Here is a 13688-nt window from a genome sequence, read left to right as displayed (position 1 = left end):
GTTTCTTTATACAGATTCTTTATGCAGAAGTGTATCTTGAGTGAACAGTACAAAAGACAATGGTGTGAAACAAATGAAGTCATTAGAAATGTAAGATGGCTGACAGCCAAAGTAGCTGCACATGAAATGTAGCCAGAAGTCAGAACCTTGTGGTAAAATAAAGAATTGTCTTCTGTGCTGTGTGATGGAACTGTTTAATTTCGTATTTTCCTAAGGCACAACCAAAGTTCTTTTAGATTTAGTTTTTGGCAAGTGCTTTTCATGCTGCAGGATCATAAAAGTAGGTGGAAGTATCTGCCTAATGGCATGCTGGCATGCTAAGGGAAGGAAAATAGTACTTGGACTAAAACTAAGGCCAGTAGGTGAAGAAAAACAACACAATCTGTATTGGTTTTAAACTTGTGCTAAGGCTACTTACTGAATACCGGAAAAATGACATAACTGTTTAATACCTTTGCATAAGAAAAAGGAGTTTCCTTTTGAAGCTGTGGCTCAGGATTTAATCTGGGGTAATGTCACCATGTGGTAAAAACAATCTAGATTTTATAATAATGTATAAGCAGGAAAAGTAATAAAAATGCTAAATGGTATAGAGCTACAAATATGGTAATATATGAACAAAGGGGTTAAATCAGGTTTTTAAATCCAGACAGGTGTTATGTTTGTGAAAAGTATTAGAATTTGTTAGATATACAATCAAACCCAAATTAGAACTAGCTGCCTTACAATGAGATCTCACTGCCATTTTTTAGCACTTTAATTTTTGGGAGTTCTGTTACAAGTTCAAGTACGTTAGAGCTATTCTTAACACTTATATCTATTTCCTTCAAAAAATGAAGGAGTAAGTATTCTAATAAGCTTTATGTAAATAGGATCCTGATCACTTAGCTCTTAGTTAACACATTTCCCTGGGCATAACCATAGCCTCTCTGAAAACTGGAAAATATTGCATAATTTAAAAAGTCAGAGTATATGACATTCACTAGTAACTTCAAATAAATTATGCTAGGAGGATGGAATATGGATAGGCCAGACCACCCATCATGTTTGCTGAGCCATAAAAACAGTAACAACTTAAAGATCTGTAAAGATCAAAGGAAACAGAACAACCACCTTTAACTGGCTGGAGACACAACATTATAGAGATGTCTTCGTGGCCTTCATAAAGGTTACAAGATGACCCACCCACTCTGATTGGCTGTGGCCACACACAGAAATGCCAGAGCTGGGATGTGACAAGTACAGAACACAGTGGCAGGTCTAAGCTTGCTTTTGACGCTCCGACTAGCTCAGAAGCAGACAGTGAAGAACTACCAGAATCCCACTGATAGCTCTTTTTTTGTTGTTTTCTTTTTTAACTTTGGAAAACCATCCATGAGGTTACTATGACAATAATATAAATCAAGGCTGACACAGCTAAGTGTGGGCTCACAGCTGGCCATCTGGATATGGGGTTTTACCAGCCTCGCTGTTTTCGTTATTTAATCAAATATTAAGAAAAGTATAATTCACATGCAACCCTTGTCAAAAAAGAGGGAAAGGTTAATTTCCTATCATTAGCACAAACTGTTAACCTGTTAAGAAAAGCCCAATTTTTCTAGCATTCAAGTATATACATACACATCATGTCTGTTTCTTTTTAAACATCTTAGGGTAAGGGTGTGGAAGAGGAGGAGAAATAAGATAAAGACGTGAGCTAAACAACCAACAAGCCCCATCCTCATTCGCTGTGTGGCTGGGAGCGTCTGTCAGAACGTCACTCCTTTGCTGCGATGGTCACGAACGTGTAGATCTTTAAGGATTTCCTTATTCATATGGCCAGGCCAATGGTAGGTGGTTTTCTTTGCTTGGCTTTGTTTTGTTTTCTTGGTGGAATAATTCAACAGTGCTTCCTGAGAGGCTCAAACAGGATCATTGGCCAGATTCCGAAGAGAAACTGTTTGGAAACACGGGAGGACAAAATGAAAGAAGAAAAAATTGTTCCATGTTATCCCTGAAACAATGAAAAAGACCCCATGGGCTATAACTACAGAGCTTGGTAGGTTTGTCAGCCATTGTCCTGGTAGTAATAGCCTGAGCACAGCATATTTTTTCCAGGCTGGCACCAGATCTCAGAAACTATTTTTATTTAATTTATTTAAATGTATCTAGCATCTACTTTGTCAAGCACGGAGCTGAGAATTTAAATCACCTCAGATCCTTAACAACTCTGCAATGTAATTATTAACAGCTTTATTTTATTACTGAAGAAACTGAGGCTTAAAGAGACTTGCCCAAGGTCACAGAGCAGTAAGTGAAAGAATTAAGATTCAAGAGCATCTGGTTCCAAGGCCTGTCCTTACTCCACTACCTCTCTACCCCACCAATATCCTCCCTCTCTCAACACACACTCACACACACACCCCTAGGAAGTGCATTTACCTTCACTTTTGGCCTCCATCTCAGGTAAAGTGTTCTTGTATATACACTGAAAGAAAAGGAGCGGGGGAGATAGCTCTTGAGATTGATTTTTAATCCACACAAACTGGCTTGCTGACAAATTTAACCATCATGCCTCTGTATATACAAAGAACAAGCAACACTGGCATAGCCTTTGTTCTTTTAGCAACCATTTTTCTGAATGCCTGCTCTGCAGAACACTTGGCAAGATGCTAAGATAGACAGATGATCAACTCTCAGATGTGACCTCAGGATGTCTGTGACCTAGTAGGGAGCATTCCACGCATGCTTGATATGAGTCCTATCACAATTACCAGTTTCATCTTTGAAGATATACATCTAGTAGTAAGGATTAAAGAAGAGTATCCTTAGAATATTTTGAAAATGGTTATATCAGTTCTACAAGGATTACAATACAGGTATGAAATAATTAGGAAGGCAACAGAGTTTTCTTCATAGTATCCTTTAAAATGAGTCACTTCTGAAGATACCAGATTCTAAATTCAGTGCATACAACAAAAGTCAAGTTAAATTTATCCCTGAAAATTTCATTAAACTGTCTATAACATACAGCATACATAGTTTTATATATTGTACACTATTTAAATGTATTTGAATAGTAACATACAGTGTATCATGTGTACATATGCAAAACATGATTTTATAGTATGAAAAAAATTTTTTAAACAAGAGAAAGGTGAAAGAGCATGTATAGTTGAATTTGTGGAATTTAACGTGGCTATGATGCCACTCTACTTTACCCAAAACCAGAACTGTAAAGAGGAACATGAAGTATTATGAAGAACACTGTCTTAAAATATAACCTCGCTTTGACAGTTTTTCAGATATTAATCTCTAAAAGAAAGTTGCCACCTTTTTCCTTCTCTTTAGGAAAGAATCCTGGACTGGGGCACAGAAGCCCTGAATTCCAACTCTTGCTGTTACCTTCCGTGCTCCCAACCATTTATTAAGCACCTACAATTGGGGGGGCAAGCACTGAACCCAGAGGTTTACACACATTTCATTCTTAAAGTTTTGTCTCAACTCTCAGTCTGAATTGCGAGGATTGATCTTCAGTTCAGTCCAGCCAGCAGAAATAGATTGTGCAATTTTCCATTGTAGTTATTGTACAGACCATGTACACTCTAGAAGCTTCCTTTAGTGCTACACTGTTGTACTTTTTGTCCCAGCAATTTGATGGCGTGCAAATTCCACGAAGTCATCAATAAGAACAGGCCATGCACCTTCTTCATCATAATTAGACATGTCATCTGCAATCCTCGTACTGCAGTCTAAAAGAAGATTCCAAGTATCTTTTGGTATTGATCATTTATGATGTGCCAACAAAAATTCATTCCATAAGTCTAGTCTAAGAATTTAAATCTTCTATTAAGCACTAAATTCCAGCAGGCAATGGACATTTCTAGATCTAATTCTTTTCGTCCTGGATTCTTTGTCTGCAAAATTCAAAAAGCAAACTGGTAAAAATCATCCTGGTTCTTTCAATTCTTGTTCCATCTTGGGTACCTGGGCCTTTAGTTTCTCTGCGCTGTCACACCTTGATTCTGTCATGTTGCCTGTGAACTCCTGTTTGGAGAAGTCGCTCTGTGTTGCTGCTCTGAACTTCCACGCAATGATCAACACACTAACGCTGGCGGGGTCGAGGGCCAGGTCATCACAGAGCTGCCGTATACTATTATTCCTCTTTTATTGTCATCTTGAGGATCTTTGTATCTATTATACAGTTGTTCTAACTTCTTCCTGCCCGATGTTCCTTTTACACTCTCTTGTACATAAAGTTCAGGATTTTGGAAAACAATTGTCTGTTGCAACATCTAACTTCTAGTCATTTTGAGACAAACAACTTACTGCTGTTTTTTTCACTAGATTGTGTGAAGATCGTAAACTGACGAACTGTTTCCTTCTGCGATGATTTCAACTTGTTCACACTGGTGTCCTCCAGGCCTCACTTTTAGTTGTTTTTAGCAGGATATTTATCTGAATAACCTAAGCTGGCATTACTGCAAAAGGAAGTCCTATTTAGTTTAATCATTTTAACAATCTATAACAGTATTCTCCGTCTGTAAGAGATCTGGAAATTGAGGCTTAGAGCCAAGTAAATAACTTGGCTTAAGATTGCTACACAGTTATGAAGTGATAGAGCAAAAATCTTAACTCATATTTTTACTCTACTGTGTTAACTCTTTGTTTGCAGCAAACATTTGTATAGGTATAGGACTTAAGTCTTAAAGGGTACATGTTTTATACTATTAAATTCTCAAATCATTCCTCTGAAGTATTATTCACATGCTCCATTCAATGAGGTACCCATAGAATCAAAATTTCCTTAAGCAAAAGTTAAGCTTTAAGTTTAAAGCTTAAACATCCAAGCTTCTTTCATTTTAGTTATTTAGGATGAAATGTGCCTAAAACATATTCCTGAATCTTTCATGCCTCCTTTAAAAAAAATCATAGTTAAGACATTTTAACACTAGTATAAAACAAACAAAAAAAAATAGCTCAAAACACTGCCACCAAATCGAGTCAAAATGCTTCAGTTTTTCTGTATTTACTTTAACCTTCGTCCACATGGAAATTCATTTTTATGCAGGTTTATTAATTACATATATATGATTTTAGTCTATTTCATTTAAAACATCTATGTTGCCATAAATTTTTCACATTTATAATTTTAAATGGCTGAATAAAGGAATACTATATATAGTTTACTTTATGATTTTTGCCCTATTGGGTAGTTTGTTTTATTTTTCTTTTATTATTGTTGTTATTTTGCTAAGTTAAATAACATTGTGATAATCTTTTTGTGTTTACACACACATTTTCATTTTTCTGGGTTATTTCTTTAGAATAAATTCTGAGAAATATGATAACTGGGATAAAAATATAAACACTTTATTTTCATGAGTACATGCAGTGTCTAATTTCTTTCCAAATAGGTTACATCAATTTACACTTACTATGTGTGATCATACCATTTTCACTGCTACCAAAGAACACAGAAGGGAATTTCAAAATACTGTATGGATATAAAAATGACGCCATGACCAGTCAGATCATCATTTTTCTATTTGCTCATTTACTACAAATATCTCAAAAAACATGATCTGGAGGACTGGCCTTCCCCCCTTCATCCCCTTTCTTCTTAATTTAAAAACAGTTTCAAACTTACAGGAAAGTTGTAAGACTGGTATGAAGAATTCCTGTATCCCCTTGCCAGATCTCCAATTGTTATCATTTAACCATATTTGCTTTACACACATACACAAACATACACACACGCACAACATAAATACACATATGTACATGTGTATATATACCTTAGAGAGTCTTTGTATGATATGATGCCCATCACCCCTACATATTCCAATGTGCATCACCACAAGACAAGGACACGCTCCTGAATGACCACAACACAACCCTTCCAATCAGGAAACTAACATCAATACAATACTGCCATCCAAGTCAAGACTTCATTCAGATTTTGCTGACTGTCCGGACAATTTCTCTTTTTGATCTAGGTTCCTAACCAGAAATATACATTGCATTTAGCTTTCATGTCATGTCTTAACGGTTTTTTTCCTAACTAGAACAGGTCTTCAAGTCTTTCCTTGCCGCTTATGTACTTGACAGTCTTAAAGAGTACAGGACTTGCGTACTGTAGAAGGACCTTCAATCTGGGTCCATCAATGTTTCCTCATGGCCAGACCCACACCATGCATTTTTGGCAAGAATACCACAAAAATACACACACAATGTGATATACAGATGACGTTATTACAGAATTGTACACTTGAAACCTATGTAACTTTACTAACCATTGTCAGCCCAATAAACATAAAAGAAAAAATAATACCACAGAAATGACGCTGAGCTCCCCCAGTGATCACATCAGGAGACACACTACACTGACCTGCTCCCCCACGGGAATGTTAACCTTAGATGCATGGTCAAGTTGGTTGCTGCCAGTTTTCTTCGCTGTAAAGTCACCATTTTCCCCTTGTATTAGTATGCCAGGGGGAGACATTCTGAATTACGCCGATATATATTATTCACGGAACTTCCACCTGTCAGCCAGGGCTTCCTTTGATAACTAATGCCTATCAACTACCCCTAAGATAATTGTCAAATGCTGCTTATCTGTTTCTATTGTTATTTCTACATTTATTAGTTGGCATTCTTCTGTAAGGAAGAGCTTTCCATCTCGTTTGTTTATTCACTTATTTATATTAGTATGCACTCATGGATTCCTATTTTATTTAATAGGTTGTAATCTGAAACTCTTGCTATTTAATTTTGATATTCAAACTATCTTAGCCAACGGGCCAAAGCTCACTTTTCAGCCTTCATAGGGGACAGAACTAGGTAATATGTATATGTGTCAATATACGTATACATATTTATAATTTATACAACATATTCATCTTTTCCTATATCTGAGTGTGTGTGCCACATCCCCATGAGTTCATACCAATACTTTTAATTCCATTCTTGTCCCCTAAGAGTTCCTTCTAGCTTTTCATCTTTCCATATTTGTAAATCCTTTCTGCGACAGTGGGGAAATCAGGTTTTTGTTATCCTCAATATGTTTACTCAGTCTCTAATCCATTCATTTATTTCCCAACTCCAGCCCCGTCCTCCACCTACCCCCCCTCGCCCCTTCCCCTCAGCACCCTGCTTCCTTGCACAGCAGCCTCTACCCCATCACCCCCAGATTTTCCTGGAAGCTCAGCACGCTGCTACCATTGACCCCTCCTCCTCATTCCCTATTCCCTGGACATTGCACGCTCGGCAGCACAACACTTCCTTCCCCTCAGTGCCCTGCTTTCATGAAGGGTTTCCGCACCAGGAGGAGAGGGAGAAAAAAAAAGTGAAAGGAAGATGGAAAGGGAAAGATAGAAAAGGGAAAGTGGAAACCATAGCCATTTAAAATAGAATGAGTATAATTTCACTTCTTTAGTATTTATCAGGGAAATTCGTTACTGTATTACATCACACTGAGATAACGTCCTTGGAACTTCTTGGGCAGTGTTAGGTGCTAAGTTTTTAATTCTTAGGTTTGCTTTTTATTTATTCCTGATTCTCCTTTTGTATCATTTGCCAATTTTCCCAAGCATTTTCTCCCATATCCATTCCCTTTTAACTTAGATATTTTTCATATGCTATGGGCTGAGAATCCAAATAATCAATGCAGTAAGAAGTTACAAAAAATAAATATACTTAGAGCCAGAGTTTAAAGAGTTCTTCCATGATTAATAACCTTGAGCTCCTTACAGTATGAATTCAGCGATTCTTATTTAGTTGCCCAGAAGTTCTTTTTATATAATTCTCAAGCAGTAAAATTTTAGATAATTCAGGATGCCTAAACAAGTTGCCCTCCAGATATGTGAGATACAAACGTTATTTTTGGGGAGGTATTCTAAAAACTTCACTTAAGTAAATTTTCACATTGGTTAAAAGGAAAAATTTCTTCCCCTTTTTACAAATATTTCAGCTCTCTCAATTCTTGAGACGAATTTGAGATTAAACATAGCCCTGGTAAAGAGATCGGTGTGTACACCGTCATTCATTAAGTCACTTTACAGTATATACTGAGTACTTACTATGAGACAGGCATTGTTGAGAGCATTTGGGAGAGGACAGTGAAGAGGATAAATAAGCTGCTCTCAAGGAACTTACAGTCTAGTTGGGGGACGTAAACAAGTAAATATATAACTGGTTATAAATGCTTTGAAGAAAAATAAGGCCTGATAAAGGGAGAGAGAGTAATATCGAAGTATTATTTGGATAGAATCATCAGAAAAAACTTTGATTCCATTTTTGTTGTTAGTGGCTAGCCTCCAACAGACTCGTTTTTGGGGAGTAGGGGAAGAGAAATGGCAATCGATTATCTCAGAGAAGAAGACAAATTAAGCTGGAGACCAGATACTCACACTTTTCCAGTCTCCTACTTAGGAGTTCTGGCTGCTTTTCTTTCCCCCCTAAATTTGCTCACTCTAAACAAAGATATGCTAATCAACAAGAAATAGAGATATTTACATACTAATTATACTAAAAAAAGTTTATATCCTACTTGCATTAAAATCTAGATCATGTATCAGAAGTCAGATAGTACAACTGTCACTTTAAGGATGAGAAAAACCAAGCTTCAGAGAGAGGAAGGAGGGTACTTGCTCAAGGTCACCCAGCGGCAGAGGCAAAGCTGGAACGTAAGTTTCTGTCTCTGACATTTTATATTTACACCACCTATTTGTAGACTACAGAAAAGAAACACTCCAATAGTAGGTTTAAAAAGTCTCTATTTCCTACCTGAAAAGGATGTGAAGATAAGAACCAAGGCCAGTTAAAAGATGCCACCATGCATGAAATTGTGTGGAAACACCTATGACAGGTGGCACCTTCTTTCGAAAGTTCCTGTGTAGAAAGGGGGAGAAAATCACCACATTAATTTATATATATGTATATATATAGCAACTAATGCTGACAGTCTTTGAGCGTTTTAAAATGCCATTCTCAAATATGGCAATTATTTAATTTCCTTAAGTTTGCTGTAGACTGCTGTATTGTTTCCCAAAGTGTTTGTTGAGGAATAGTATTCCTAGCACAAGTTCCATGAAGAAATAACTCTAGTCAAAATAAATGTGGGAAATAGTACATAGTTTATTGCCCTCTTGGAGATCAGTGATGCACATTAACTTTGAAATGTCCTATCATAACTAAAGGAATTTATCTTCTTTTTTTCCCAGGTAACCTACTAATCCACAGAACCCTTTATTCAGGTAATGTTAACACCGTATGGAACAAATGTTTCCTGGAACACACTTTGGGAAACACTAGCTACTTAGTGCTTCATTCCCTTAAGAAACTAGATGCATGCTTGTCCTCCGCCCTGCACACAACCATCATCTTAGAAGAGTACCGCACAGTCCATCAGGTCCTTTGGTAGCTGTCATTTCCCTTCAGAGTGAATCTTTGAGGTGGTTATTATTAGCTTTGCTTTACAGATTAGGAACCTAGACTTCAGAGATTAATTGAATTGCCCAAGTCACTCAGCTAGTGGCATAGCCAAGTCTAAAATTCTAGATCTTCTGATTAAGTGTGTACCATGCTTAATATTCTCATTTATTAGAGGGGGAAAAAAATCAGTGTGAAACACCAAATTATTTTTCTAGATAGCCCCCAAAATTTTTGAGACAATGACCATCCCTAAGAACCTGCTTTGTTTCTTAGTGGCTCTGACCCAGAGGAGGACGACTTCCCTCAGCAGTGTCAAAGCGCCAAGGGGGTTTCTGACGGGTATTACTGATTCAGAGCCACTCAATTAGATCTTAGATTCTAAGCAAGCAGTATTACTTTGTTTGTGTATGTACATTTAAAGTCTCCATTTACTTATCTAACTTTTTATTACGGATAATTTCAAACATGTGCAAAAGTGGGCAAAATATTAATGTACCCGTTACCCAGCAGCTCCAACAACTGTAACTGTAAATGATACAAGCCAATCTTGTATCATTTAAACTCTCATCCACTTCTCTCCCCCACCCAATCCCCCTTCATATTACTTTGAAGCAAATCCCAGATATTGTATCATTTTATCTCTAAATATTTCAACATGTATGTCTTAAAGATTAAAACCTCTTTAAAACATAACCATAATACCACTTTCATACCTAAAATATTAACAATAATTACTTAGGATCATCAAACATTCAATTATCAATCAAAGTTCCAATCGTTTCATAAACTTTTTGTTATTTTACAGTTAGTTTGCTTGAATCAAAATCCAAAAAAGGTCAACACATTGTATTTGGTTATCTATCTCGTAAGTCTTTTTTAATCTATATGTTCTCTCTCCCTCTGCAATTTATTTGTTGAAGAGACCAGGCCATTCATCCTGCAGATTTCCCAGTCTCAATTTTGCTGATTGTCTCTCTGTGGTGCTGCTCAATGTTCAATATATCCCTGGGATCTCTGTGTTTACACAAAACTGCTAGGTCATAGAATTTTGCGTTGGAAGGACTTACTAGTTTATCCTACTTAACTTGCCCATTTTGTGGAAATTGAGGCCCAGAAAGATAGTGTCTTAGTGACAGACTAGGGTCCAGAGACCCAAGAATCAAACTTCAGTCAATGCATAATTGATACAAGATGGTAAAAGGAACACTTGCCTTTCTTAGGAAATAGCAGTAAACATATTAAAGTACAAAATTGTATATGTATTTCAAATTTTTATTATAAATCATTCTTATTTCTTCAGTAAAGCAAATTAGGCAGATATCAAAGACTTAGCCAACATTTGATTAAAAATCTCTACAGATGTTACAAAATGTTCTTAGGTCTCAATTTTTAGGTAATTTAAACAAGTCTTCTCAGGATTTAACTGTATTGTGTTTTACATATCTTTCTAATTTCAACAATGGCAAAAGTTCACTTCAGGGCACTAATAATTCTATATGCCTATGAGACTCTGCTTAATAGATTGATCCCAAAACTATTTCTCAAAGATTGAAAATATATCTTACCTCAGTGAAACACAAAAGATGTTATCTATGTTCCATAATAAAAATCCCAATAAAAATATACCCAAAGATGTATAACCCAGTCCTCTAAGCCATGGATAAACCCTGTGGAGATAATAAAAAGAAAAGCAAAATGAAATTTTGTCAAATCATGTCATGATCAGAGCTTGAAGTCATCAATTTCATGAAAAGGAAATGTTTTCGTTAGTATTAAACCTATCTATAAAAGTCTATAACACATTTGCCTATTACATTTAGTCATTAAAAAGTACTGAGAGAGAATGAGCCACTAAGACTTTTGCTAAGTGTATCAAGAAGGTAATCTGAAAGCCCACAATAACTTTACCAGTCCTATGAAATGCAAGGCAAAGGGTAGAACAGATTTACATTAGGTCACCTGCTGTGTCAGGCACTACAGTAAATTAGATACACACTATACATACACATACGTACATATATATGAATATAATACTTATTTTCTATAGCTTCAATGAGGCATCATTGACTTAAACTGCATATATTTAAAGTGGACATTTGGTGAGTACATTCATATAGATATGAACCAATACCACACTCATGATAATAAACATATCCATCGCCTCCAAAAGCTGAGTTTGCATTTTTTAGAATGTTATGTAAATGGAACAATAAAGTATATCCTCTTTATTATGTTTTTTCAACTTGGCATAATTATTTTGAAATTTATCCATGTAGTTTTGTATATCAATACTTTATTTGCGTTATTGCTAAGTACTACTCCACTGTGTAGACACATCACAATTTATCTGTCCAAATATTGGTGGACATTTGTGCTATTCCCAGTTTTTTGCTATGACAAATAAAGCTGCCATGAACATTTATAAATAAGTATTTGTATGGACATATGCTTTCATTTCTCTTGGATAAAAAGCTAGGAGAGGAATGGCTGAAATGTATGGCAGGTGAATGTTAAACTTGGTAAGATACTGCTAAACTGTTTTCCTAAGTGATTGTATCATTTTACATTCCCACCAGCAGGGTATGAGTGTTTTTTTTGTTTTACATCTTCACCAACACTTGGTATGACGTAAGTCTTTTTCATTTTAGTTGTTTCAGTAGGTGTGTAGTGGTATCTCCTTGTGGTTTTAATTTGCCTTTCCCTAATTGCTAATGTTAGTGAGCATCTTTTCATGTGCTTATTTGCCATCCATATATAATATCTTCTTTGATACAGAGTTTGTTGAATCTTTGGCCATTGAAAAAATTGTTGTTTGCCTTATTATTGCATTGTAAGAGTCTTTCATATATTCTAAGTATAAATCTTTTGTTGGATATGCATTTTGCAAATATTTCTCCAAGTCTGTGACTTGCCTTTAATTTTCTTAAGTGTCTTTTGAAGAAAACTTTGTTATTTTAATGACGTTCAATTTATCAATATTTTCATTATAATTTGCACTTTTTGTGTTCTATTTAAAAACTCTTAACCAAAGGCTGCAAAGATTTTTCCTGTATTTTCTTCTAGAAGTTTTATAATTTTAGCTTTTACATTTAGGGATATGATTCACTTCTAGTAAATTTTTGTAATGGTGTGAGTTTAAGTTCATTTTTAAAATAAAAATATCAAGCTGTTCAGTACAATTTGTTGAAAAGATGATCTTTCTCCCACAGAATTATCTTAGAATGTTTATTTAAAATCATGACAGTATAGATGTATGAGTCTATTTTTGGATGTTCCATTGATCTGTATTTCATTCTTACCACCAATACCGCATTGTCTTAATTAGTGTAGCACAGAGTAAATCAAGTAGTGTAAGTCCTATAACTTTATCGTTCTTTTTCAAAACTGTTTTGGCTATTTTAGATCCTTTGCTTTCCCATGTAAATTTCAAATCAGTTTCTCACTTTTCACCAAAAGGCCTGCAGAAATTTTGTGAAGGCATCTGGCAGGGTTGCAGTGTGGGCCAGGTGCTGAGACGTGACAGGAATATAATCAGTGGGAAAGGATACTATTTTCTGCTTCTAAGCTTACTTACCAGGGCCAATCTTCAGCTCTCAGCAGTAGTTCAAAGCAAAATTCTTCTGTGGGGTGAAATGCATGTCTGGTTATGCAGGTAGCAGGGTATGCGGGAGAGAGCTAGAACTTCATCCACACATGGTCCATGCAAGCTAAGTACAGATAGAATTCTGGGGACAGACTGCCCATATATTATCAAGCACCAGAGTGCATTTTGTACTCATTTTTCTCAAAAACATTTAACAGGTTCTTGAGCAATAGTTTATGGGATGTAAGTTTTTTTGAGAAATTGAATGTACGAAAATGTATTTTGTCCCCATATTTTATTGATAGTTTGGTTGGCTATAGAATTCTAGGCTAGAATTCCATAATTCTACCTTCCAGTTTTGCTTTGGTTAAGTCCAAAGCCATTCTGATTCCTGATCCTTTGTATGTATATCTACCTTCTAACTATGGGTATATAAACTTGTGGAATCTTCCTTGTCTAGAATTCTGAAACTGGCATGGGTCTATTACCACCCATTGTGCTGAATAGCTAATGGGTTCGTTTGATCTAATAACTCATGTCTTTCAATTATAGAGTATTTTCGTGACGATTTCATCCCTTCCTTCCTTCCTTCCTTCCTTCCTTCCTTCCTTCCTTCCTTCCTTCCGTCCTTCCTTCCTTCCTTCCGTCCTTCCTTCCTTCCTTCCTTCCTTCCTTCCTTCCTTCCTTCTTT

At 36.0% G+C, this 13688-nt stretch overlaps 1 protein-coding gene across 2 annotated transcripts in view; it reads right to left on the bottom strand.

Annotated features, from left to right (window-relative positions):
- Window positions 1–222: 222 nt before the first annotated feature.
- Window positions 223–13688, bottom strand: part of ACER3 (alkaline ceramidase 3) — a 111228-nt gene continuing 97762 nt past the window's right edge. For both annotated transcript variants that reach the window (XM_033120670.1, XM_033120669.1), the window contains 4 exons: window positions 10980–11081; window positions 8767–8871; window positions 2422–2467; window positions 223–1936 (listed from right to left, as the gene is read on the bottom strand). In XM_033120670.1, the coding sequence (XP_032976561.1) occupies window positions 1880–1936; window positions 2422–2467; window positions 8767–8871; window positions 10980–11081 (310 nt within the window). In that variant the 3' untranslated portion in view covers window positions 223–1879. The remainder of the gene's footprint in view (window positions 1937–2421; window positions 2468–8766; window positions 8872–10979; window positions 11082–13688) is intronic.

This window comes from Rhinolophus ferrumequinum, chromosome 11 (genome assembly GCF_004115265.2).
Source record: "Rhinolophus ferrumequinum isolate MPI-CBG mRhiFer1 chromosome 11, mRhiFer1_v1.p, whole genome shotgun sequence".
NCBI classification, from domain to species: Eukaryota; Metazoa; Chordata; class Mammalia; order Chiroptera; family Rhinolophidae; genus Rhinolophus; species Rhinolophus ferrumequinum.
This window is presented reverse-complemented; position numbering and strand designations above follow the sequence as displayed.